The 25368-nt window shown below is 36.0% G+C and overlaps 1 protein-coding gene across 1 annotated transcript in view; it reads right to left on the bottom strand.

The window, feature by feature from the left end:
- The window catches only part of LOC117912741, a 29184-nt gene extending 4796 nt beyond the window's left edge, over positions 1-24388 (bottom strand). Inside the window, exons 1-4 of the mRNA XM_034827431.1 lie at positions 24005-24388; positions 22370-22396; positions 16958-17056; positions 16200-16338 (exon numbers count right to left, since the gene is read on the bottom strand). Coding sequence (XP_034683322.1) covers positions 16200-16338; positions 16958-17056; positions 22370-22396; positions 24005-24154 — 415 coding nt within the window. The 5' untranslated portion in view covers positions 24155-24388. The remainder of the gene's footprint in view (positions 1-16199; positions 16339-16957; positions 17057-22369; positions 22397-24004) is intronic.
- Between the last annotated feature and the right edge of the window lie 980 nt (positions 24389-25368).

Raw genomic sequence — 25368 nt, 5'->3', positions numbered from 1 at the left:
TGGAAATTGCATGGAAAACCTCAAAACTTGAAGTGAGTTAGAAACAAAGGACGACACCACATAACAAAGTCTGGAGAAGCCCACTAAACAGCTGCTGTAGAGGATACTCAAAAGGCTACAATGTTAAGCCAAAGCAACATTGAGAGGCTAAAAAAGTTGTTAAACCAGTTTGAGAACCAAACCTCGGTGTGGACCGGCATTTTTCACGTGCATCCCCACTCAATGACATCAGGTGTTAGTTGCCTCTAAAAATGGCTATATGGATCATTGATTCAGGTGCTTTAGACCATATGACTAGCTCCTCAAAAATTTTCTCTACATAGTCTCCTTGTTCAGGAAAACAAAAAATCAAAGTGGCTGATAGATCTTTTTCTCCTATAGTTGGAAAAGGAAGTGTTTAAATATCACTACTTTTATCTTTAAAATTTATCCTTCATACTCCAAATCTATCTTACAATTTGTTTTCCATAGGAAAACTCACTAAAGACTTAAATTGTTCTGTTGTATTCACTTCCACTATTTGCAATTTTCTCTAACTTTGTTACTAGGAATATGATTGGGCATGCTAAGTTAAAAGATGGGCTCTACTACTTGGAAGCATATCTGGTAAATAAGAGTCTAGGGGTCTAAGGTAGGGAGACCCGCTCTCACCTTACCTTTTTGTGATAGCAATGGAGGCCCTCAGCTGTCTCTTGAAGAGAGCAATTTGTGGTGGTTTTTTATTGGCTTGTCAAGTGCAAGGGAGAGGTAGGGAAAGGGTTGAGGTCTCTTATCTGCTGTTTGCTGATGACACTGATTTTTGTGAGGCGCAGGAGGAGCAAATGATGTTTTTGTGCTGGTTGTTGATGTGGTTTGAGGCAATCTCTGGTTTGAAGCTTAATTTGGATAAAAGTGAGCTGATCCCAATGAGAAGGGTAGAGAACGTGGATGATTTGGCTTGTGAGCTGGGCTGCAAGGTGGGTTGTTTGTCGTCTACTTACTTGGAGATGCCATTGGGGGCTTCTTTTAACTCCGTGGCAGCTTGGGATGGCATTGAGGAAAGATTCCACAAAAGGTTGGCCATGTGGAAGCGGCAATATATCTCTAAGGGAGGGAGAATTACATTGATTCATAGTTCCTTATCCAGCCTTCCTACTTATTTTATGTCCATCCTTCATCTGCCAATAGTGGTTAGAATAAGATTGGAGAAGATTTAGAGGGACTTTCTATGGGAGGTGGGGCTCTTGAGCAAAAACCTCATTTAGTGAGGTGGTTGACAATGTGTTTAGATAAATGTAAAGGGGGGCTGGGGGTTAAGAGCCTTGCTACGCTCAACAAGGCTCTCCTTGGAAAATGGACGTGACATTTTGCAAATAAAAGAGAGGCCTTTTGGAACTAGGTTATAAGTGGGAAATATGGGGAGGATCGAAGTGGGTGGTGCTCCCATGAGGTTAGAGAGGGGCATGAAGTAGGGTTGTGGAAAGCAATTAGGAAACTTGGCACCTTGTTAGATCTAGAATTTATTTTGTGGTGAGTAATGGTCAAAGGGTGAGCTTTTGGAAGGACAAGTGGTGTGGAACGTCACCGTTGTGTGTTTCTTTCCCTTCCTTATTTGCGTTAGCTGCAGCTAAAGAGGCATGGGTGAGTGATTTATGGACTGTTTCAGCCAGTGGGGAAAGGAGGGGGGGAGTTGGAACCCTCGTTTCACTAGGCGTTTCAATGATTGGGAGCTAGATGAGGTGGAGAACTTGTTGGGGCGTTTGTCTGGGGAAAAAGTGATATTGGATGAGGAGGATAGGTTGAGGTGGCTACTGTCCAAAGATGGCAACTTTTCGGTAAAGTCCCTTTACAAAGTCTAAGAGCTGGATTCATCAGTGTGCTTTCCAATGAAGATGATTTGGAACTCTTGGGTGCAGACAAAAATTAGTTTCTTTGCGTACATTCATAGGAGTGCTTCTATGTTTCTGCTTTACGAATATGATGTCAATGACACCAAAGGGATATTAAATGAATGGAATTGGGATGGCGTGCAAAGGTTTCCTCGGGCCGGACGGAGATTGGCCCTAATTGATCGATATATATCTCGAAACAAACGAAAATGCCGATTGACAAAAAAGAGAGAGAATTTAAGAAAATGGATTTGTTACATATGTAACTTGATTGTTCCAAAAATTGCAATAGAAAAGAAAAGAAAAAGGGAGGTTTGTGATGATTTTAAAATCTTTTCTACTAGGTAATCTATATATCTATGAGATCGTGATTTCGTGTATCAAATATTTCCCTATATATCGATACATCCGATATTTTTGTTCCGATAAAAGTAAATAGAAAAATATTCAAAGTGTCTGAAGCTTCATGGGGAAAGGCTCTTAACTTTAGACCAAATTCAGACGAAATGATGGGCTTTAGCATATAGATGCTTTTTGTGCCAAGTTTGTGAGTCTATTAACCATCTTCTTGTCCATTACAAAAAGACGAGGGAGGTGTGGAAACTATTTTTTATCCTATTCGGTGTGTGTTGGGTCTTCCCTTCCTCAGTAATAGAGACCTTTTTGGGCTGGGATGGAGCTTGGGTAGGCAAAAAGGGTAGAATAGTGTGGAAAGTGCGCCTTCTATGCTTGTTTTGGTCAGTTTGGAAGGCAAGAAACAGAGTTGCCTTTGAAGATGGGGTGCTGTCCTTGCAAAGGCTGAAAGCTTCTTTTGTTTTTTCACTTTGGTCGAAGACCAAATTGTTTATAAAAACTGGTCCTTTGACGTTAATAAATTTCATTGATTGGGTGGGTTCCAAATGAGGGGGAGGGGGTTGTTTTTTGTACATCTTATTTAGATAGTTTTCTTTTTTGGTTACAGCTATAAGGGGGTGAGTTTCTTGTTCTTGTATATCTTGGGCTGCTATTTTAGCGCCTCTTATTAATACAACACCTTTGCTTACTTATAAAAGAAAAAAGAGTCTAGGGTCTCAAGGCTTTGTTTCTACTACCTATCAAGAGAGGAAAGATCAAGTTTGGCTATGGCATAGATGCTTAGGACATCCTCTATTTTTTATACTGAAAAATTTGTTTTCCTCCTTGTTTGAAAACATTGATATATAAAATTTCCATTGTGAAATTTGTGAGTTGGCTTAACATAATTATGTATATTTTCCTTTAAAAAATCTAAAAATTTTATCACCAATTAGTTTGATATATTCAGTAGTTTGATATATTCCGATGTTTGGGGTCCCTCTTGAGTTACTAACGCTTTTGGTTCTAGATGGTTTGTCACCTTTATAGATGATTGTACTCAAACTACTTGGACATCCCTAATGAAATCTAAATTTGAGGTTTCATCCATTTTCCCTACCTTCCATAAATTCATTAACACTTTATTTGGGGCAAAAAGACATACACTAAGATCAGCAAAGAATACTTCAATCAAGATCTCACCATCTATCTTCAAAAGGTGGGCATTCTTCATCATTCATCTTGTGTTGACACACCTTAACAACATGGGATTGTTGCAGAAAGGAAAAACCAACATCTTCTTAATGTTGCTAGATCACTTTTTTTTCCAAATGAAAGTCCCAAAAGTTTTATTGGGGGAAGCTATTCTTCAGCTGCATATTTGATAAACCGAACGTCATCTCATGTTCTTGAATACCAATCTCCCATGAGTAAACTCTCAACTTTGTTTCCTAATTTCCAAGGGTTTGGATCTCTACCTTAAAATTATTTGCTTGTGTTTGTTATGTGCACATTCATAGTCACTTGCGGGGGAAATTTGATCCTAGAGCTATGAGGTGTTTGTTTTTTGGACTATTCATCCACTCAAAAGGGATACAAATGTAGTCATCCTCCAACGAAAGGAAAAATGTCACTATGTATGTCACCTTTATGGAAAATCAAGCATACTTTTGGGACACCTATCTTCACGGGGAGAGCAAACTAGGAGAAGATAAATAGTGGGAATCTAATTAGCCTTAACCTATATCAAGTGTGGTTTATAGCCCCAAGCCAATGCTACTTCTGATTTAGGTAGAAATACTGATCCTGATTCCAAGTCTAGTACAAGAACACATTCTAGTACTGCTACTGGTACTAGTACTGGTACAAATACACATTTTGGTGCTGGCACTGGTACTGGTTCTAGTCCTGGTTCCATTCCTGGTACTAGTACTGGTACAAGTACAACATTCAGGTACTGATTCTGGTTCTAATTCTGGTACTCCTGGTTCCACTTTTGGTAAAAGTACAAATTTTGGTCCCAATGAATCTTTAAGTCATGATTCCCATAGTCAAAATCCATCCATTGAGTCCATTGAACCAACTCAGATCTCAAGTACTACAGAGTCTCTGAAGACCAAGAATGAGAGGCCGAAAACTCCTATCTCCAATGTGCATTCCAGGAGGAAGAAATCTACAATCACCTTGGATGTTCCAATATTTGACCTTTGTGACAGGTAATGAAAATGAAACTCAAGCTTTTGATACTAATGATGATTTGAATTTGCCTATTGCCATTAGGAAAGGAGTTAGGTCTTGCACCCATCACCCTATCTCTCAATTTGTGTCGTTTTATGATCTTTCACATTAGTTTCAAGCCTTTCTCACTCAAATATCCTCTCATGAAGTTCGTTATACCATCCAAGAAGCTATTAGGTTAAAGCCATGGCAGAAGGCCATGGATGAGGAAATGAGAGCCTTGGGAAAAAAATAAAAATAAAACTTGGGAGAGAGTGAAGCTACCAAAAGGGGAAAAAAAACAGCGGGCTGTAAGTGGATCCCTGATATTATATACAAAGTTGATAACACCTTGGAGAGGAACAAAGCAAGATTGGTTGCTATGCTTCAATAGCCAGGATAAACACCATTAGGATTCTACTTTCATTGGCAACAAATTTTGATTGGCTCTTACAACAATTTGATGGAAAAAATGCTTTCCTCCATGGAGATCTAGAAGAGGGATTATACATGGATATTCCTCCAAGATATGAAAAGGAATCATGGGCAAATAAGGTATGTAAACTCAAAAAATCACCATATGGTCTAAAATAATCTCCTCAGACATGGTTTGGAAGATTTATGAAAACTATGGTGAGGAGAGGTTATCATCAAAGCCAAGGTGAGATAACACACTATTTATCAAACACTCTCATCTAGGGAAAATTGCAACCTTAATTGTGTATGTTGATGATATTGTTGTCACTAGAGATAACCAAGAAGGGATTATGGGGCCGGAATCATGCTTAGCTAAGGAATTTGAAATCATGGACTTGGGCAAGCTTCAATATTTCCTTGGAATTGAGGTGGCTAGATCAAACCAAGGATTATTGATTCTCAAAGGAAGTATATACAAGATTTAGTTAAGGAGATAGTTATGCTTGGGTGTAAACCAATTAAGACACCTATTGAATAGATTTATAAACTAGGAGAGAAATCTAAAGGCCAATTGATTGAACAAGGCAACTACCAACGAATGATGTGAAAGCTACTTCACTTGTCACACACAAGACCAAACATTGCATATGTTGTAAGTGTGGTAAATCAATTCATGTATTGCTCCACTTAAACCCCACTTAGAAGCTGTATATTGGATTTTGAGATATTTGAAGGCAGCTCCTAGTGAGGGTGTCTTGTTAAAGAAGGGTAAAGAGTTGAAGTTAAAGGCTTACACGAATGAAGACTAGGTCAAATCTATTATAGATAGACGATCAAATACTAGATATTGTACTTTCTTGGGAGTTAATCTTATCAATTGAAGAAGTAAGAAACAATCAATAGTAGACCATTCAAGTACAGAAATAGAATTTAGAGCTATAGAACAAGGTATTTGTGAACTTCTTTAGATTGAGATCATATTTAGGGATCTTAAGATCAAATTTCAAGAACCCAAGATATTGTACTGTGATAATAAACTACCATCAACATTCCTCACAACCCAATCCATCACGACCGAACTAAGCATGTGGAGGTTGACAAACATTTTATAAAGGAAAAGCTAGACAATGGTCAAGTGTTATATGTACTATTAATTAGCTAGCCAATGTTCTCACTAAAGGACTCGCAAATTTAGCATTTCAACAAATGATTGAAAAGTTGGGAATGCAAAACATCTTTGCACCAACTTGAGGGGGAGTGTTGGAAGAATTGGGATTAGGTTGTTTATCATGTAATATAGATTCCAAACGTAAGTATTGTATGGTTGTATAACATTATGTAGATCCTAAAATCTTGTTAGGATTAATTTGTTTCCTTGTCAAATTCATTGTTTCCTTGTTTAAATTCTAGAGTCAAAAGCTTTGTTCAATATATAGCCTTTGTTCAAATTTGTTATGTTTCTCCTGTTTCTCTTTAACAACTTCAATGGTAATAAGAAGTTCAGTCCCATTCACAGATGTGACAACTTATTTCGTATTAGAGGTTTTGGCTAGATAAAGAAAATTGAATATGAACACGTTAGACATGAGAATGTGGCAAAAGAAGGTATGGGCTAAGATTCCCCGAAACAGCTCATAAGGACAAGAACAATTTTCAAAAGGGATAGATGTTATGACTTTATAGCATGTTACTTCATACTAGGGGTAGATTTAATTCTTATTTGGTTATTGCCGTGTTTTAGAAGAGATAGAAAATATTGACTTCTTTATCAATTAATTTCCAAATTTTTAGTGGATTAGTTTCTTATTCATTAACAGATATTATCTATTTGTTAGCTACAGTCTTCACTCTATAAATGTAATGAGAAGTTTGTTTCCTTTAGGCTTTTTTAGAGGAAGGTTCCCTTAAAGTAACCACTATTTTTTTTTCTTGTTGTATGCAACTCGGACAAGTTTACCACTCCACGCCTTAACCTTATTTTGTTATATTAAAAAAAATATAATGAGCTACTCTACCTCATGCTAAAGAGAAGAATTAGAAACTAATGGACAAACAAGGATTAAATGAGCCCCTTTACCATATTTGTACAAATAGAATAGCCCATTTAATAGAATGGTAAAAGGATACTAATAGAGGCTTGATACCTATAATCATGCTTTGTTAAAAACTCTGGATCTGATTAGCTTATCCACAATTCCTAATAGAAAACCCGATCCTCTTTGAATGAGGAGCTTCACTCTTTAGAAAAGACTCCCACTCCTAAACATGGAATAATCAGACAAGTGAAATTCCAAGCCCACTTATTGATCTCAACTTAGCAGTTCACCCCTTGGACCTTGTCAAGGTTAGGCGCCATTTTATCAAATCATACTATCTTTGACTTACATGTGTTATTCATGTAGCCTTTCATCCCAACTTCTCAACATGAATTGAAGCAGTGTCATAGGACTTGGTTCAACATATTCATCAATGCAATGTTGAATACTTAGTATAAGAAAAGCTCAGCAAATCATACTCTATATGAATCATAATTTATATGATGTAAAAAGGGAGGGATAACTCCATAATTGAACCTGCCATCGACACCGCCTCTTTCCCGTGTTGATAATTTGGCCTTGGAACTAGCCTATGTATGGTCTCTCCACTAAGCTTTGGTCTTTTTTTCTAGTTGTATGTATGTATGTATTAAGTGCTTTATGGAAACCTTCCTCTAAATAATAAAACTAATATGTATGCATGTGTGCATGCATGTGTTAGGTGCTCTAAAGGAACCTTCCTCTAAAAAATAAACTAATATAAATACACTTTATTTCATTTAAGAAGATTTTTTTTGTTTTTAGAGTTCTATTGTTAGGAGTTTTTCCTTGGTATTTGTGTAGGAAGGACCTCTCATCCTTCCCTTGGTCTTTTTCTCTTTCTATTGTCTCTTTTTTCTCTCCTGTATTTGTTCTTTTATTAATATAATCTTCTTCGTTTCTGATCAAAAAAAAAAAAAAAAAAGGTCATAGCTAACAAACAAATAATGTTCCCAAATAAATAAGAAATTAACCCACCTAAAAAATAAGAAACTAATCCATAAAAAACTAAATCACCTCCATCTCTTCTAAAACATGTCAATAACTAAGTAAGAATTAAATTTCTATCCTAGTATGAAGCTACATCTCATAAAGTCATAACCTCTCTCCTCTCTAGAAGTGCTTGTCCTCGATGGCTATTTTAGGAAATCTCAACTTACACCTACCACATCCTAGCCTCTATCACATTCTGTGGAAATATGGGATTATGATTTGTAATTAAGTGCCAAGATTAGAAGGATTGTGTTAGGATACTTTCTATTTTATGGATGAGAGAATCTCTCCTTGTGTTAGGATACTTTCTATTTTATGGATGAGAGAATCTCTCCTAATTAGTTATTGTTTCCTTAGAGATAGTGATTGTGCATATTATATGGCTTAGATTAGGAATCCCACTTGTATATATATAGGTCCTTTGTATTCAGTTTTGACACAGAAAAAAAGAAGAATATTTTCTTCATGGTATCAGAGCATTCAGATCTGAACCACGTATAAAAAAAAAAAAAAAATCATCTTTTTCCATGGAGAGCAGAACGGAAGGATCAAACTCGGAGGTGACGTCCAGACCTGAAGCAGTTCACTCCGGCAGTGCCAGCACCACAGACGGCATCATTCTTCCCATAACAGGTCATAAACTCAATGGGCAGAATTTTATTCAATGGGCTCAATCTGTTCAGATCTTCATCTGCGGGAAAGGTAAGGAAGAATACCTTACGGAAGCCATTGTTCAGCCGAAGGAAGATGATCCAGGATACCGAACCTGGAAGTTGGAAAATAGTATGGTGATGTCTTGGTTAATTAACTCTATGACCAATGACATAGGAGAAAACTTCATGTATTATGGCACAGCAAAGGAGATATGGGATGCAGCTAGAGAGACCTACTCCAACATCGATAATACCTCGGCGATTTTCGAAATCAAGAGTATTCTCCAGGATCTTCGACAAGGAGATTCAACTGTTACCGAATATTTTAATATCCTTACACGGTATTGGCAACAACTCGATATTTATGAAGAATTGGTTTGGAAGTGTCCCGAAGATGGACTCCTATACAAGAAGGTCATTGAAAAGGAACGCATCTACAAATTTTTACTTGGCCTTAATAAGAATTTAGATGAGGTACGTGGAAGAGTTCTAAGTATTAGGCCATTACCTAGTGTTAGGGAAGTTTTTTTCTGAAATTCGCAGAGAGGAAAGCAGACAAAAAGTGATGTTGGGAACCCAAAATTCCTCCAAAAATCTTGAGAACTCAGCCCTAGTTGCACGAGGAACCCAATCCAACAACAACAACCACCAAACAAAGAAGAATCGTCCATGGTGCGACCATTGTAGAAAACCTGGACACACGAAAGAGACTTGCTGGCATCTACACGGTAAACCTGCTGATTGGAAACCTTCTCGGCCACAGCAAAACAGAGAAGGCCGGGGTTACACCGCTACAGCCGAAGAAGACACATCTGGCACTAGCTCAAATCCTGGACCGTTTAGCAAAGAGCAATTGGAGGCACTACAGAAAATGTTCCAACAGACTCTTCAATCAACTGGAACAACTATTGGTACCGCATCTGTAGCCCAGAAAGGTATTTTTTCCCATGCCCTAAATGTTAGACAGGAAAATCACACTACATGGATAGTGGACTCAGGAGCTTCAGATCACATGACTGGGAATCTCATGGTTTTTCATGAATATACTCCTTGCCATAACAATTCCTCTGTTCGAATTGCCGATGGAACCCTTTCTAGGGTATTCGGCACAGGTTCAGTTATTATTTCCAAGGATATTACTCTTCACTCCGTGCTCTATGTTCCGAAATTGGATTGCAACCTATTGTCTATAAGTAGACTAACACAGGATCTTAATTGTGTTACTAAATTCCTTCCTCACATGTGTGAATTTCAGGCTTTGAACTCTGGGAAGAGGATTGGCAATGCTGAGGTGCGTGCTGGACTTTACCTTCTGAGAGCTGAGGAAATTCGAAGGCTACCAATGAAGACTGCTTGTGTAGTTTCCAACCCTAGTACCAAGACAGATAGTGTTGTTATGTTATGGCACTACCGATTAGGTCACCCAAATTTTTCCTATCTTGAAAAACTATATCCATCATTATTCAATAAAAATTCCAAAAATTTTCAATGCGAAATATGTCAATTGTCCAAACATACTCGCAACTCCTATTCCATTCAACCATACAAACCATCTCATCCTTTTTCCTTGATTCACAGTGATGTTTGGGGGCCCTCTAGAATCAACAACATTACAGGTTCTAGATGGTTTGTCACCTTTGTTGATGACCACACTCGAGTGACTTGGGTATTCCTTATGAAGAAGAAATCAGAAGTGAGGGAAATATTTGAAAACTTCAACAACATGGTTCAAACGCAGTTTCAAGCAAAAATTCAAGTCCTTCGGACAGATAATGCTCGAGAATACTATCACAACACTCTTGGGTCATATCTTCTGGAGAATGGCATCGTACATCAAAGCTCGTGCATTGATACTCCACAGCAAAATGGAGTTGCAGAAAGGAAAAATAGACATTTGATGGAGGTTGCACGATCCCTCATGATAGCTTCAAACGTGCCTAAACAATTATGGGGTGAAGCTGTACTCACAGCAACCTACTTGATCAACCGAATGCCTTCTAGGATTCTTCAATTTAAAACCCCGTGTCAAATCCTCCTCGCTGCATATCCATCCGCTCGAATAATCTCGTCTATCCCAATCAAAGTCTTTGGTTGTACTGCTTTCGTTCACATCCATAAGTCCCTACGTAGTAAACTTGATCCGACAGCCACTAAATGCATCTTTCTCGGGTACTCACCAAACCAAAAAGGATACAAGTGCTACTCTCCAACAACCAAGAAATTCTACATTTCCATGGATGTCACTTTCTTCGAAAATCAACCCTTCTACCCCAAAATTGCAATTCAGGGGGAGAACTGGTCCACAGATGAATTCCAATTCTGGGAAACCGAAATCAGCACTACTTCTCCTTTGAGTTCATCACTGCCTCCTCAAACAGATACTACTCTTTCTGTCCCCGAAAACAATTCCTTGGATGTCCCTTCTGTTATACCTGAGTCAACTACACAAGGCAGTAAAGAGGTAATAGTTTATTCTAGAAAAAATTTAAAGGAAAAGCCTGAGAAACCTCCTCAAAAGGAGCCCGAGGACAGCACTTCACCTGAGCAGAACCAAGAATTGGACCAGGATCCAAGCAACCCAAACTCACAACCAGGTAACACAATTTATGATCTAAATTCCAATAATGACCTTGATGATCTTGATCAACCCATTGCTTTAAGGAAAGGTGTAAGATCCTGCACTCAGCATCCAATCAATAATCATGTGTCCTATGGAAAGCTTTCACAGAATTTCCAAGCGTTCATCACTTCTCTTGAAGATGATCATATCCCATCCAACATCCAAGAAGCACTTCAACAACCTGAATGGAAGACTGCTGTTCAGGAAGAAATACAAGCATTAGAGAAAAATGGGACATGGGAAATCTCAGAATTACCAGAGGGTAAGAGGCCTGTTGGATGCAAGTGGATATTTACCGTGAAGCACAATCCAGATGGAAGTATAAACAGGTTCAAGGCTCGACTAGTAGCTAAAGGATTTACTCAATCCTATGGCATTGATTATGAAGAGATATTTGCACCTATAGCAAAGCTCAACTCCATCAGAGTGTTATTGTCAGTTGCAGTAAATTTGGACTGGAATCTGCACCAACTTGATGTCAAAAATGCATTTCTCAACGGAGAACTAGAAGAGGAAGTCTACATGAAGATTCCACCTAGTATGGAAACTCCAGAAAATTCAGGAAAAGTGTGTAAACTGAGAAAGTCTCTATACGGTCTAAAACAGTCACCTAGGGCCTGGTTTGATCGACTGACTAGAGTTGTGAAAAAACATGGGTTCATCCAATGTCAAGCAGATCACACACTGTTTATGAAGCACTCTAAGGAAGGTGAAATGACTTTGTTCATTGTCTATGTTGATGATATTATAATTACCGGAGACGATGAAGAAGGGATAGGGAATCTCAAGAAGCTGCTAGCAAGAGAATTTGAAATCAAAGATCTTGGACAACTCAGATACTTTCTTGGCATGGAAATTGGCAGAACTAAGGAGGGAATTGTGGTCACGCAAAGGAAGTATGTCCTTGATCTACTTCAGGAGACTGGAATGCTAGGTTGTAAGCCAGTGGACACGCCTATGGATCCTATTGGTAAGATTGATAAAGATAATGACAGTCATCCAACTGACAAAGATAGGTACCAGAGGTTAGTAGGAAAGTTGATCTACTTAACTCACACAAGGCCTGATATTGGTTTCGCTGTGAGCATGGTAAGCCGCTACATGAACAATCCCACTGAAAGACACATGAAAGCCGTATACAGAATTTTACAGTACCTTAAAAAGAGCCCGGGTAGAGGACTCTACTTCAAGAAAACCTCAAGTAGGGAAGTTGAGGTATTCACAGATGCTGATTGGGCAGGATCCTTGACAGATCGGAGGTCAACTACTGGGTATTGTTCCTATGTGTGGGGAAACTTGGTGACTTGGAGAAGCAAGAAGCAGTCCGTAGTGGCGAGAAGCAGTGCAGAGGCAGAATTCAGGGCAATGGCTCATGGGATATGTGAAGGAATGTGGCTCCAAAGAATACTCAAGGAACTTGGAATTATATCAAACTCCACTATGACAGTTTTGTGTGATAACAAGGCTACCATAAGTATTGCAAAGAATCCAGTTCAACACGACAGAACCAAGCACGTGGAGATAGACCGTCACTTCATCAAGGAGAAACTTGAAGGGGGAACAATCAGACTTATGTATATTCCTTCAAGTCGTCAAACAGCAGACATTCTGACAAAAGCACTTCCAAAGGCCACCTACGAAAACATGAAAAGCAAGTTGGGAATGCTAGACATCTACCACCCAACTTGAGGGGGAGTGTGGAAATATGGGATTATGATTTGTAATTAAGTGCCAAGATTAGAAGGATTGTGTTAGGATACTTTCTATTTTATGGATGAGAGAATCTCTCCTTGTGTTAGGATACTTTCTATTTTATGGATGAGAGAATCTCTCCTAATTAGTTATTGTTTCCTTAGAGATAGTGATTGTGCATATTATATGGCTTAGATTAGGAATCCCACTTGTATATATATAGGTCCTTTGTATTCAGTTTTGACACAGAAAAAAAGAAGAATATTTTCTTCACATTCATATTCGTTTTCTTCTTCATCTAACCAACAATTTTCAATTATAAATAGCTTTTTACACCTGCAAGCAGGACCAAACTTCTCATTACAATTGAAACAAAATCCTTTATTTTTTCTGTCTGAATCTATCCTGGTCAACCTATTAATTGGCAATAGATTTTGATTACCATTTGGAACATGATGTTTATCAAGTATATTAGTAATCTCCATGTTCCATTTTTTTTTTTTGGCAACAGAGTTTGATTTCGAGTATGATAGATTTTGAGTTTGATACTTTGCTTCATGGTGGAGGGCAAACCAAACTGGAACTGTAAGATTATTTAGTGGAGAAGTTTGGACATTGATGTGAATATTCTCTTTAAGGCCTTTGATTAAACAACCAACCTGTTGTGAAGGTGACAGCTTTCTTGCTCTATTGAGTAACCTCTCAAATCAGCCTAGATAGTCAAACCCCATGGGTTTAAGTTTCGTGAGGTCACAAAAGAAGTATTTGTGTTTAGCAGATCCATTCCAAGAAGCAAGCCCTCTTTAATAACCTCCCATGTAATGAATTCCCATTCTTCCTTCAGTAACTCATACTAGGTAGAGTTAATGAGTTGACTGGACTTGACCCAACACCTCGAATTGTTGTTAACTCAATCCACTATACTTCAGTTGGTAGAACTCTCATTTTTTTACGTTTCCTTAAAATCCTCTCCTGTCTTGATGACTGAACCAAGTTAGTCTCAGTTTGGCTTAGTTTGGTTTGTTTCTAGGATAGCATATCAAGAATTGACCAAGATCAGTTCAGTTCTGGTATGTGACCATTCCAAACTAGGTCATAACCCCACTACATAAGTGGTATGATATATAATCTTATTGAAATAAGCCTAGAAATGTGCACTAGGCATTGACATATATGTACCCCTAGAAGCCATGTTATTAATGGCATAAAGCTGTGCAATGTTATTAATAGAGCACCATATATTATTCCATCTCCACATGGCCCCAACAACCACAATCTCTTGGTACCCTTCTTAGGATATGACATGGTAGCAAACTAGTGCCATTGCCAAGCCCTTAGATGCTTGAACTCTTCAAATATTAATGAGATGTGTCTACCCACCTTTGGTTGCCTAATGAAGCTCTCCTACCTATCTCAAAATGGAAGGCATCTACTTCATAATGTGGCTGAAATAGTGGTCACCTTCAACATACCAAGTTAGGCAACAAGAGGCCATACCTTCACTTATTGCCTCCGCTCAACCCTTCCCATCATATTAAGAGGGTATATCAATGATAATGTCTATATCCCTCAAAGAGGAATGTTGTTGAAGTATGTTTTGGTTACACCAAAAGAATCTCCTACACTTCCCTCAAATATACCCAGTAGCATAATATTCAAAATGTGAACGCTTCACACCTATCAAAATTAGGAGTAGCTTTCTAGGAATCCAACATGGAATTGAGACAAATCAGCGACAGGATAGGACCATCCTACCATTGATTGTATATGGGATGATTTGAGTCTTTTTTAGTGGTTTGAATTAGAGGTTTGCTAAGACAGGAATGCCTAATATTGGTGAGCCTATTTCTGCTATATTGAGAGGGAAGGGAGCTCTACATGAAATGGTTCACCATGTTATCAATTTTTCTTTTTTCTTTTTTCATTTTTTCAAAACAGCCACCACAAGCTCATGTGGTGCTATCTTATTGGCTCCCAACTTTTTAACTAAGCTAGCTTTCATCTAGAAATCTCTATAAATAGGCCTAAGGGGGCTAGCATACAAGGAATAGATTTCTTTTGATAGAAAATTGTAATGTTTTCAGAATCAAACCGGTCATCAAACCGGAAAAGTTACCAGTTCACGGTTCATTGGTTGGACCGGTGGTCAAACCGCGGCCGAACCGGTGACGTCATAAATATGTAATTTATATATTATTAAAATTAAAAATAATTATAAAAAATTAAAAATATATATGAATAAATTAAAAATCAATAATATTATTTTATATCTTTGATATTATCAAATTAAATCATATTAATATTTTAAATTTTATTAAATGAAATATGTATAATATTTAAATGTGAATATATTAAAAATGAAAATTTAAACTAATTTTATAATTTTTAAAAATATTATATTATTTTTATTTAATATTATAAAAAATTTTAAAATCTAATATATATTGTTTTGTTTGGCATATTAGATAACAAAATGCATGTAGCCGAGTGGTGTCCTAGGTTGATTACAAAACCTAAGGTCCAAGGTTCAAGCCCTCTTGATGGAGATTTGTTATATTTTTTTCATTGATATTAGTTAGCAATCCCACATCGGATTCTGAGAGGAATGAAGATGCAAAGGATGCCTATAAAAGCCATCCTCATAGAGGGCAAAGGTATCACCTCGTCTTGTGGGCTCAAGACTCAGCCCACAAAATGGTTGGGGTGGGTGTGGGCTTTGTCATAATAAGACAGGGCCAGCATGGGCTTTAGCCAAAAACATTTAAATCTAATGGAACCCTTCCATACTTACAAAATGAGGGGGTAACTTGAACCGTTCGGTTCGTTTAGAACCGTCCGGTTCCACTGGGTCACCGGTCCGACCGCTGGTTTAGGCGGTTCGTGACCGGTCCAATACCCAAACGGTTTAATGGAATAAATCGGACCAAAAATGTGACCGGTCGACAGTTGAACCGGTTGGACCGGCTGGTTCAGTCCAATTTTTAAAACATTGGAAAATTGTCTAATTTAGAAGCTCCTCTCTAAATTCTCACCTAAGGACCTCAAACAACCTTGTATCAATCTCTTTAATCCTTGCCCTTGAGGCCTGACTCAAGTGGTAAAGGGTTGGAGAGGCTTTGTGGGAGGTTCCAAGTTCAAGTCCCAATGAGGACAAAAATATACCTATTAAAAAAAAAAAAAATCTCAATCTCCTTAATCCTTCTCACCTCTCACTCTTCCCTCAACCTTGGACATCTCTGTCCATGTGGCTAACTTCCTTTAACAAGAAATATTACATAAATAAATGGGAATAAGAAAAGCAAAGAAAAGAAGTAAAAGGGAAAAGACTCACGTCTAAATCTGTTGTGATGGGCTTTTCTACCACGTCGATTAGAAGACTTTGGTCGACCTTTCTTATTAGAGCTATCTGAATGTTCAGCCTCTTCATCCCAGCTGCTTGCTCCATCTATTTTCCAAGTTAAGTCTTCATCCTAGATAAACCATAAGAGGTCAAATAAATGCATATATTGATATCCAAATAAAGAAAACCCCACATTTCTGGCCACTAAGACAAAGAACATTGAGTGACTACAGGAGGCATATTAACTACCAACAGCTTCCTTGTTTTACAGAATCAGTAGGATTTAGGTAATGTACCTAAATAGTTCATCAAGTGTATGGATAACAATCCATCACATCACAAATAGAATCCCCAACTCAGAATTCCTCCAGTAAAATTACAATTGTATTCGAACTCAGTATATTTGCTTCAAGACAACGAGCAGCGACAATCATATTCTTTTTCCTATTCAGAGGGTACCTTTTTTTCGCCCTTTTCTTCCTTTTATTTCTCATATAAGCACGTTCTTGAACACTTTATTTTTAAGGAAAAATCTTGGGTGAGAACCAAAACCAAAAGCTAATTATGTGTCCAATATTGAATTGATCATATCCACCTTATTGCTCACAATATATCCAAATTTTCAGCAACAGAATGTGTTAGCAGACTGATTATCTGATACCAATCCAGAAAAATATGCAATGTTATAAACAATCTAAGGAAGGTATCACTAGATCTTTCTACCAATCACGGTTTGCAGAAAGGTCTACCTGGAATGAAAATTTGGGAGACCCATTATTGAAGAGGAGGTCTTTCAAAGCTCTCCTTGCATCAGCACGCTTTTGACGTGATGCATACCTGATATAATTCTGAATTCAAAACACAAATGTAAGAGAAGCTTAAAAAAAGAAAACATAAATTTGGTTAAAAAAAACAAACCAAAACAAAAGGAAACCAAAAAAAGAAAAGAAAGAAAAAAATGACAAAATAGGGGAGAGGCAGTGGAGGAAGGAGGCATGTGAAGAGTTTGCTACAGAAGTTTAGATATATATAAGATAAAGATAAAGATTTATTGACCGGGTCAAAGGAATTGAAGTGGGTTTTCATTAGAACATTTCAAATTCAAGAAAGTAATTGCATCCCTTTAAAATGACACTCAATTCTGGCTTCAATTAGTGTAAGAAAAATGATGAAAACAAACTAAACAAAAACCATCAGCCGAACTGCATGCATTAGAATGAAGCTATGCTACTTAAACAAGCATGATGAAACTCACACAGTTATTAAATTCTTACTGCTAAAATATCCCCTTCCTATCACCACTCAAAATTTTCATTAATACTAGAAGTAGCATTCAATGAACCAGTTAGATCTTCTCTTCCCACCATAGGGATTAGATTTTCACCCAAGGAAACCCCTGATCCTGAGCCCATTACGTTTTTCATGGGAATGATAACTGAATCCTCATGAACACATTCAGAATATCTGCAGCAACCTTTTCTTGCTTTTCTCTTGGTACTCTTTGAGTAAGAATGAAAGGTCCTTGGGCAAGAAACTATATGGATATAATGTTGAATCTACTTGAACCTTAGCTATATTTGACAGCATTCCAAAGATGTTAATGAAGTTTCTTATGACATCCACCTTGTCCATCTAAAGCTTGTCTTCTTTTTTCCTTGCTTTTACACATGGTTTGAAATATTAGTAAATACGGATATATCGATACTTGGATTTTATGGATATATTGGAAATATCGGTGGATATTTTGACAAAAATACTAGTGAGGCGAAAATTATTCAAAATTCATGGAAACATTTGGAAAAACTCCAAAAAATGACATCATAAGTAAAAATACACATATTAAAATTATTTTGTAAATGTAATTGACATAGGTATGGTTAAGTAGAAAAATATCGGTAAGGATATATCGATCTTAATAATTTATTATTTATCTTATCAAATTAATTTCAATTTATAAAATATTAGAACTTCATTATTTTTTTTTATATATTTTAGTATTTTTTGAATAAATTCATATTTTTAATTTTTTAAAATAAGACATTCAAAATTAAATAAAATTAAAATGATAAATATTAAAAATTTAGAAGTGAAGTGATAGTAATTTTTTATAATAGGTTTAATGAGATAAATGATGATACATTTACTATTAAAACTATAATTTATTTAATTCAAATGCATTCAATAATGTAAAATAAATGATGATGCATATATGATTTTTTAATAATTATATTTTTTATATTTAATTATTATATAAATGATATAAAAAAAGACTTGTTAAGAAAATTATAATGATGGTTTTTATACTTTTATTGATCAATTAAATAAAATTTAAAATAAAATAATTAGAATTAATTTTTTTTTTTAATAATGAACTTTAACATATTTATTGTAAACATATATTTACAAACGTGAACTTGGCCCAATAGTAGCCAAGGTTCAACCCAAGCCTTTTGGCCTGGGTTTGAATCCCCCTAGTACCTGGACATTGACCGGAGTTTGACTTACTAAAAAATCGGAAATTTCCCAAAAAAATCAGTTGACTAAATTTTGGTGTGGAATATTGTGTTGGCCCTCCCAAATAAGCAAAATATCGGAGATATTTCGTCGAAATTTTGAGACATTTTGAACCACACTTTTATATCATGACATTCTGCCAGTCATGCTTTTGTGAGATTGAATGTTCAATCCTGTAATGACTTTATGCTAGATCACTGCTAAGTTATACAACATCATCACATTGACAATGAAAATAAAAGAACAAAATAGAGACAACAAGTTGAGCACTTTAAGGGCATTGAACCTCCAATAATCAACTTTCAAGATGATAAATCTCTTCAATCACTTCAAGATAATTTGCCTCAAAATGCAAACATGTCCATTTTTGTCATTTTGGAAAACCATACAACATCCACATTTATAGACCTCAATAAATTAACTTTAGTAAAATACCTCAATCCTATCATCAAATAATTTGTGGTGGATAATGAAAGGAGGGTGAAGTTTTAGAAGGTTTAATGGTGCGAGGATGAACTGTTGTGTGTTTCATTCCCTACTTTATATGTCTTAGCCTTTTCAAAAGAGACTTGGGTTGTGGATCTGTGGGTTCATACAGGGGAGAGAGGTCATTGGAACCTTTGTTTCTCTAGACCTTTAAATGTTGGGAAGTGAACAATGTAGATGATTTATTTTCAAGGTTACAAGGAGAGGTGGTTGATAGTGCAGGGGAAGACAAGGTGGTGTGGATGAACTTAAGAAACGACAAGTTCTCAATTAAGTATTTATATGCAGCATTGGAAACGGGGGGATCAGTTTCCTTTCCAACAAACATAATTTGGAATTCTTAGGTGCCTTCTAAAGTTAGTTTTTTAGCGTGGGAGGATAGTTTGGGAAACGTTTTGGCAATAGATTAGCTTCAAAAAGGAGGGTGGTCTTTGATTAATAGATATTTTCTTTGTAAAGACAAGGAAGAATCCACAAATCACATCCTCCTCTATTTGGCAATTGTTGTTTGCTCTTTTTGATATTCATTGGGTGCAAGCTACTATTATTAAAGAGGCTCTCCTAGGGTGGCATGGTCCCTTTGTGGGTAAAAGGCACATTGGAGAGCAACTCCTTTGTGTATTTTTAAACTGTATGAAAAGAAATCAATCAAAGGTCATTTGATAATGAGAAGCATTTGGATCAAGATTTGAAGAACTTTTTTCTTAGAAATTTGTTTTCATGGGTGAAGATTTACATGGGTATAGGTTCCATGTCTTTATTCGATTATATAGAGTAGTTAGGTTCTTGTCAAGAGAGGGAGTTGTTTTTTGTGTTATTTTTTATTCGATGTGCTTTTAAGCTCTATTTGTATACATCCCATGTACTTTGGTGAGTCGTCTTTTGGCGCTTTTTAATATATTTGCATTATTTGATTATCAAAAAAAAATAATAATAATAATAATCATCAAATAATTATTCTCTAAATATGCACCCAATACACCCTTGAGGCATAGCTAAAGTGGCAAAGGATTGTGGCTGGATATTCCTCTCCCTTCTGGATGAAAGTTCATTCCCCATTTAGATATGGAGAAAGGTTCTATCGTGGGAGGTCCTAGGTTTAAATACAAGCCGAGAGGGAAAAGAAATGTGGAAAAAAAAAAAATGTTACCTAGCAAAAACAACTCCTATACCTTGTCTTGACAGGAGCCTATGGGAACATCATGGCCTTGCTTGCTTTTTGTATTCCTTCAGGTAAAACCTCTAGATATGGAGAAAGGTTCTATCTATGCCTTTGTACAACAATAAATAGCTTAGTGCCTCCTCAAGGTCCAAAGAGAAACTTCCAGGAGCTCACTTCTAGCGACATAGATCACTATATAAAATTCAATGCACAAAGGAGTTAAAGAAAGTTACAGCATGTTCAAATCAAGCCTGATAATAGCCATTATATAACATAGGATTAAAACACTAACCAAAAAAAATTTCAATTTATTGTAAGTCTAAAATTCGTGAAGATGGTTTGTACATGGATTTTTACCGGAAGGTTCAAAAGGGATGGATTTTTTTCAGAGGAATTATCTGCAATTAGAAGTCTTTGGGAGAAGTCTTGGTCTGCAGGAGGATTTTAATATGGTCCATTTCCCTTTTGAAAAGAGAACTGGGGTTTCTTTGACTTCATTGAGGAGTTTGATCTGGTGGATATTCCCTCAATAGGTGGTTATTATGCATGGAGCAGGGGTTAGGATGGACACTCCCAGTCTCAGCTGGATTGTTTTCTTTTGACTGAGAACTAGGAGAAAGAAGAACATGTGTGGAAAAACGCAACACACTAAAGAAAGAATGGTGTTAGTCAGAGAAAAAACAAGTGGATCAATACCACACTGCAACCAACAGTAGAGGCTCTGGCATGTTGCAAATGGACAGGGGTCTAAAGAAGTTCAGGGTAGATGTGGAGTGAAGGGTGTGGGAAGGCTATCATGAGAGGGTTCAAGTAAAAGGAGTTCATTAGATGCTGTAATGGAGACTGTCTAAACCTGGGGAAATATTTGGTGTGGGATCTCTCTCATATAGAGGAACCCTAGTCTTTTTGGATTGCTTTAATTCAAGTATGGCTGGATAAATTATGCCTTGAATTGGTAGGTGGAGGTTCTGACATAGGATTATGTTTCTAGATATCTTCATGATTGGAGTTGTAACATGTTTTTCCTTGAGGGACTTTATATGGTAAAAGTGCAAAGAGTGCAGATCAGAATAGATTGGCATAAACATTAAAATTAAAGTCCCTGGGTTAAGGCTCACCTTGAGAGTTCAGCCTTTGGAGGTGAGCAGAACTCCCCAAATCAAGGAGAAAGGGTCTCGAGTGTTATGTTCAAGGCAGTGTTTCTCACTCATACAATTTCTTCAGACAGTTCCTTACACAGATCATTTAGCCAATATGAGCTAGGTTATACACAATAGATACTTTAGATGTAAAGAAGCAGTGGAAACTGTTGACAATCCCTCCTTGCAATGCTGGGTGGATAGTATCTTTCAGCCTTTCTGCTCAATCTCATTGGTTTGCAAAGATGATGCCAAGAATGGTGGTTGATTTGCTATAGGATTGGAGATTTGGCATCAGAAATAGAAGATTCAAGGAAGTGTAAAAGTGTACTCTCCATGCTATACTTGTAAGGAAAGGAATAATAGAACTTTTGAAGATGTTGAATTGACTCCTCTGATGTTAGATTTAGTGCAAACCAAGTCTCTTTTCCTTTGAAAAGATGTGAATGATGTCTTTGCTTTATGCATAAGATAATCAAAATATCCTACCTTATCAATAAATTTAACAATATGACTGTTGAATGAAGCCCCCATATGGTGGGTGATATGCAAACACAAAGGTCCAACAATTAATTTATGTAGATTTCAACTGAAAATCGATAAGAAAATTTCTTATTCAAAGTTTAATTGGAGCTTGACCTCCATGGTTAAGCTTAAAGATAAACTAAATTGCACATATATGGTTATGCAGTCTGGAACAACAGGCACAGCATATTTCTACAAAGTGTATACCCTTTAGATCAAAAACATATATACCCTTTACAAGATGACCAGAAAACAGCTCTACCATGTGAATCATTATCAGAAACATTTAACTTAATATACCATATATTCAGAAATGGATATTTAACTTTTCATACCTTAGATGGCTGATGACCCTTAAAATCCTGCAAAAGCATTTCTAGTTGTCAAACTTCCTCACAGAAGACATAAGATGACCATTGAAAACTACTTACAAGTAAAATAACAAGGATAAAAATCGATATCTTAAATGAATGCTTACTCTCATGCACTAACATAAATCTAATGGAAAATTAAAAAGCAAAAAAAAAAAAAAAAGTGTACTTAATAAAAACCATTTTAAAATAACCAAAATCCTTTAGAGCCCATGAAATAAATTACAATATAATATGGAGGGAAAAACCTTTGATTCATTACTCATTGTTCCTCAACTAAAATTTAGTCACATGGCTAGAACTCAAGTAAAGAAACCTTTTAATGAGACCCCAACCTGGCTAGACCTTTGACCACACTAGGTTCCCTAAGGATCAAAATAACTTTACACCAAGAGAAGCTGCAAAGGATCTCCCAGATTAAAATACTTTTCTTTATACATCAAAACAAATTGTTCCATGGATAATTCTAAAATCCTTTATTCCCATATGAGGCCAAGACTTTGAGTACCAAGAGGGGAACATGCTTCCCTGCTATAGGGAGGACAACATCCAAGTGAAGCAAATAGCTCAAATGATATATGCAAGGGGACAATGGATCAAAACAGGATTCACAAACTCAGTGCTAGAATACCACATGACCTGCCAAGAGTAAATTTATCCAAAGAGCCTAACTAGATAAACGAAGCCAGTGAGATCTCTTAACTCAAAATAGCGCAGCTTGGAAAGCCTCCTTGTCCCAACCAAATACAAATGGAAGAAAGGGAAGTAATAAAAAAGAAAAAGTTATGCAGTTGGACCATCTGCTCTGTCCATTAGAGTTTCACTTCTGACATAAAATTCACCAAGCAAAGATGATGCATTGAATCTGTCTGCCTGACAACTCTAACCTCAGTATGCTATTGTATGCCACAGAGAGCTATTCTAGCAAATTCAATTCCCACACAAAGACAACTGCACACACCATGAGAGAAAATACCTATGCAAAAAACTCACAACTACAGTGAAAAAAATCAGGAAAAAGCCTCTTCTGCAACAGTTCTCGTAATATGCCTATCTATCTATAGACACCATGCCTGGATGTTCAATTTCTATCTCAACCAGAAAACAATTTATGGCATTTTCAAGTATTCCTATTCCATTCTTTTATATTTATACAATGGAAAGTAATAGTCCCTCAGTGCACAAACATGTTTCAAACCCAACAAACTATATCCAATAAAGCAAGGTATGTTCAATAAATAATAACAAATAAAGTAAGGTTTACTTCAGAGAAAATAACACTAGATGACATCTATGATCCATATCATCACAAACAACTAGTCAAACATTATAACAAAATCAGCTCAAAATTTCAAAATCTGAATATCCAATGAATATCATGTCATTCCACAAGGAACCCGTTTTTTCCTCGTGTCGGAATGACTCCTTGTTTTCGAATGCCGTATCAAAGAGGGAAAAAATACAAAGAAAGAAAAAGAAAACAGGGGTGCATATACATACATGAAATCCAAACAAAGTCAAACAAATGGGTGATGAAAGGAAGAGGAAAACACCAAAGGGGTAAGTTTTGAGCATAGAAAGAGAGAGAAACAAACTCACATGGTTCCATTTGTTCTTCCACTTCTCAGAGGCAACGGGTGTAGAATGAAAAGAAGCAAAGTGGGAAGAAGAAGATATTGCTGCCCTTATTGAGAATGGGGTCAACGAATTCTTTGAAATGAACACATATCTCCATCTGGGAACCTGCATATCTCCCTCTAAATTCCACAAAAAAATCCAAACAAACTCAAAATCAAATGATTACGAGGATTTCGCCTTTGCCTTCAGGAATGGCTTTCTATGTGGCACAAACGGCTCATATAATTTCAATCTTGTCTTCGGTTTTTTGTTGTAGCATGGGGAAGCGAGACCGCTAGTCTCGCATCCCTCCTCTCTCAAGGTTTCCACAGAAAAAATTCTTCTATCTTGGGACTTTCGCTGTAGGGCCTTTCATTAAAACTCCCCCCTTTTTTTCATCTTTCTTTCAATTAACGGGTGTTAGATAAAAGTCATAAAACCCTAACCATTTGTAAGTTTTAAAAAATAAATAAATAAATAATCTAGGTCTCATCTTTTAAATACGATTAATAATTTTAAAATTTTTATCATTAATTCTTTCATGAAAAAATAAAATTTTAATAAATCAAACTCTATTTTTAATTGATTTGTATTCAAATGAAATTTGTTTTTAAATAAGGGTTGCATTTTTATAGTAAAAAATGACAATATTTTTTTTATATTTTTAACCTAACATGTAAAATAAATAATATATTTTTATTTCCATGCCATATTATATGATGCTTAAATTTCAAATATATCATATGATAACTATAGGATTAAATTTATAAAAAATAAATTATTTTTGGATTTTAATTATTTCTATTATCAATTTATCAATACATTTAATACTTAATCCTAAGATCATGTTGAATATTTTTTTTCCTTCTATTAATTTATCACTTAACATTTAATAATAAGATTCTTTAATACTAAATTTTCAATTTTATTAACCACCATCAAAATTTTATATGCCATAGGACAAGGAAAAAATGTAAAATGGAATAAAGTTTAGAAAAAAAAAGTGAAATAAAATATAAGTTTTTGTTTGAGAAGTTTTTTAAAAAATAATTCTAAAAAAACAAAGTTTTTTAGAACAATTTTTTAAAATTGGTTGATATTTTTATAGAAAAAAAATTTATTTAGAAACTTAAAATATTTTTAACTTATTTTCTATATTTTTAAATATTTTTTAAAAATAAATTTTATACATAGTAATTTATTTTTAATCATTTTTCATATTTGTATAATTCTTTGTAAAACCAATACTAAAAAACAATTGAAGACAATTAAAAAATATTATCTAAAAATACAATATTTTCTGTCTTTAAGAATAAAAAATTGTTTCATGCTTTCTAATTACCAAA

Source organism: Vitis riparia, chromosome 4, assembly GCF_004353265.1.
Source record: "Vitis riparia cultivar Riparia Gloire de Montpellier isolate 1030 chromosome 4, EGFV_Vit.rip_1.0, whole genome shotgun sequence".
Lineage (NCBI taxonomy): Eukaryota > Viridiplantae > Streptophyta > Magnoliopsida > Vitales > Vitaceae > Vitis > Vitis riparia.
This window is presented reverse-complemented; position numbering and strand designations above follow the sequence as displayed.